The sequence below is a fragment of the Lygodium microphyllum genome, chromosome 1 (genome assembly GCF_053477565.2).
Source record: "Lygodium microphyllum isolate KBCC chromosome 1, Lygodium_microphyllum_v1.1.10, whole genome shotgun sequence".
NCBI classification, from domain to species: Eukaryota; Viridiplantae; Streptophyta; class Polypodiopsida; order Schizaeales; family Lygodiaceae; genus Lygodium; species Lygodium microphyllum.
Window position 1 is genome coordinate 78,400,319 of NC_141135.1, and position 2,164 is coordinate 78,402,482.

The following is a 2,164-nucleotide window of genomic DNA, read 5'->3' on the forward strand; positions in this document are numbered from 1 at the left end:
AATAGTAGAAGCAAGAGGTTTCAAGGTACCTCCCAAAGTGTGTCTTATGCAAAAGGGAGAAGAGTTAGTTATACATGCATTTCAGAAATGCACAAACATAAGAGGCCTATGGAGCCAATTCAAAAGACCAAAGCATAGCACCTCCAAAAGTGTAAGTGGATCAAATGAGCTCACCATTAGGAGCATTTTGATTTATACAATTAAGTGGATAAATTTATACTATCACATTTACGAATGGGTTTTTTCAATTGTGATTTGTAAGAAACCCATAAGTGCCATTACATTTAAGTGGAATGTAGAATGAAGCTAGTACTCTTTTATCAACCCTTTCAAGAGAAAAGAGAAAAGAGTATCTCTTTGTTGGGCTCTAGCTTCTTCTTGTACTCTTCTTTGCTCTAATCTCTCTCTCCACATTGTCTCTCTTGCAAGCCTTTCATGCTCAATCATTATAAGAGAATATCTCCACTCTTTCTCCCTTTTTAGTTTTTCCTCCTCTACTCTTTGGAATATATCCATCCATTCTTTTTCAACCCTTTGTTGATGTTGGAAGAAAACTTCAAAGAGTTCTTGTGCACTATTGGCCTTTGCTTTCAAGGAATTGGCTTTTCTTCTCTTCTTGAATCCTCCTTTGTCACATTTCAACTTTTTACATGCAGGTTCCTTGATTGGGAGGCTTTCTTCACTCTCTTCCTCCTCCCCTTCATCATACTTTGTTGAGTATTCTTCAGATGATCTAAAATCTCCTTCTACTTCTTTCCTTGATTGTTTTATTACACCCTCCATAGAAAATCCATCTACTTGCTGATCATGTTCAATAAAAACAGCATGCAACTCTTCAAAAAAGGGACATGGTCTTCCATTGTCAAGATTCTCATTGTCCATTCCTTCTGAACTGGTTGTAGCCTACAATAAACATGTAACTTGCTTCATAAAAAATTGACCGATGAGTAAGAAGAAAATGAAAGCATTATTAGCAATAAAAAGTGAGGTAATATGCAATCTTCTTTTGTGAAAAAATGAGTTAAATCTTGCCAAGAATGAAGAAGTAAAATGCAAGCACTATTAGGACCACATGGCATTCCCTATTTAGTACAAAATGCCTTTGTTGGTCACTCATTGCCCGATGTGTGTGTGAGGAAGTGAGTGAGTGAGTGTGAGCGAGAGAGAGAGAGACCGCGACCTTGTATCGGGTGTACAAATTCTTCCACTTGCATCTGCATTGATCTGCAGTTCTCTTATATCCCATTTCTTGCATCTTAAAAGCAATTCCCTCCCATAGGGATTTGTTGCGCTTCGTCTGGGCGAAGTCCCTATCAAAATCGGTGCGGATAGCGATGAAGTCTTTGGTCTCTTGATAACCCCACTGAGGGATACGCTCTTCTTTGATGATGGCATTAGACTTGCAGGCGTTAACGCTCAAACTCCCGCTATTAATGCCAATATAATTATTAGCAGCATGATCCAGATTCTCACTGTACTGACGGTCGCCATTGATGTTGCAGTTACTGTTGGCCATCAGGGCTACCTCGACATTCGGGAAGGCCTTTGTCGCCATAGCTGGCCGAGGTGGATTGAGATGGTGCTGCTGCTGCAGGTCAGGCATGGTCGCAGATGCTGTGTTGATGGCTGCCAGATTGTCGGGCCAAGATGTCCGTCGCTTGCTGAGAGCCATTTTTAGGAATCTGGATTGTATGGCAAGTTACACTGTCAGCGAGCTGAAGAAGAAGAAGATGATGATGATGATTAGCTCTCACATAGAGAGAGAGAGAGAGAGAGAGAGCATCTTCCATTCACAAACGCCAAGTGTGAAAAGACCACAAGCCTGCTTCTTCTAAGGTCAACCGTCACGCTGTCTCCACCCTTAGAACTTCTTCCTTGCATGATTGCATCCTTGCCCTTCTAGGCGATTAATTCAATATGGATCAAATTCTAACGAGTACATGTGTCATGTGCCCAATACTTTGTGATTTCTTGTTGGACTTCACTTTGAATATGCTTTCTCCACCCACGCGTTGATTCCAACAAGCATGTAGCCTTACACTCTCGAGACAATTATCCTACTTGCTAGAAAAGGCTTGTGGGTGGGTGTGCACAAAAGAAAGCATAACTAACTAACTTGTCATGGTAAGTAGTTTATTGTTCTGAAAAGAAGAGTGACTACTGA

At 40.9% G+C, this 2,164-nt stretch overlaps 1 protein-coding gene across 1 annotated transcript; it reads right to left on the minus strand.

Annotated features, from left to right (window-relative positions):
* Positions 1–306: 306 nt before the first annotated feature.
* On the minus strand, positions 307–1,672 carry LOC148041296 (trihelix transcription factor GT-3b-like). Its single transcript, XM_087681901.1, has 2 exons — positions 1,181–1,672; positions 307–903 (listed from the first exon to the last, which is right to left on the minus strand). The coding sequence occupies exons 1-2, from the start codon at positions 1,670–1,672 to the stop codon at positions 307–309; spliced, it is 1,089 nt and encodes a 362-aa protein (XP_087538027.1).
* Positions 1,673–2,164: the final 492 nt, after the last annotated feature.

What these genes read in the sequence shown, in the direction of transcription:
- LOC148041296 (XM_087681901.1), bottom strand. Translation starts at nt 1,672, where the DNA reads ATGGCTCTCAGCAAGCGACGGACATCTTGGCCCGACAATCTGGCAGCC. An exon ending in ATTTGTACACCCGATACAAG is followed by an intron (nt 904 to 1,180) that starts GTCGCGGTCTCT and finishes TGTTTATTGTAG; the next exon opens with GCTACAACCAGTTCAGAAGG.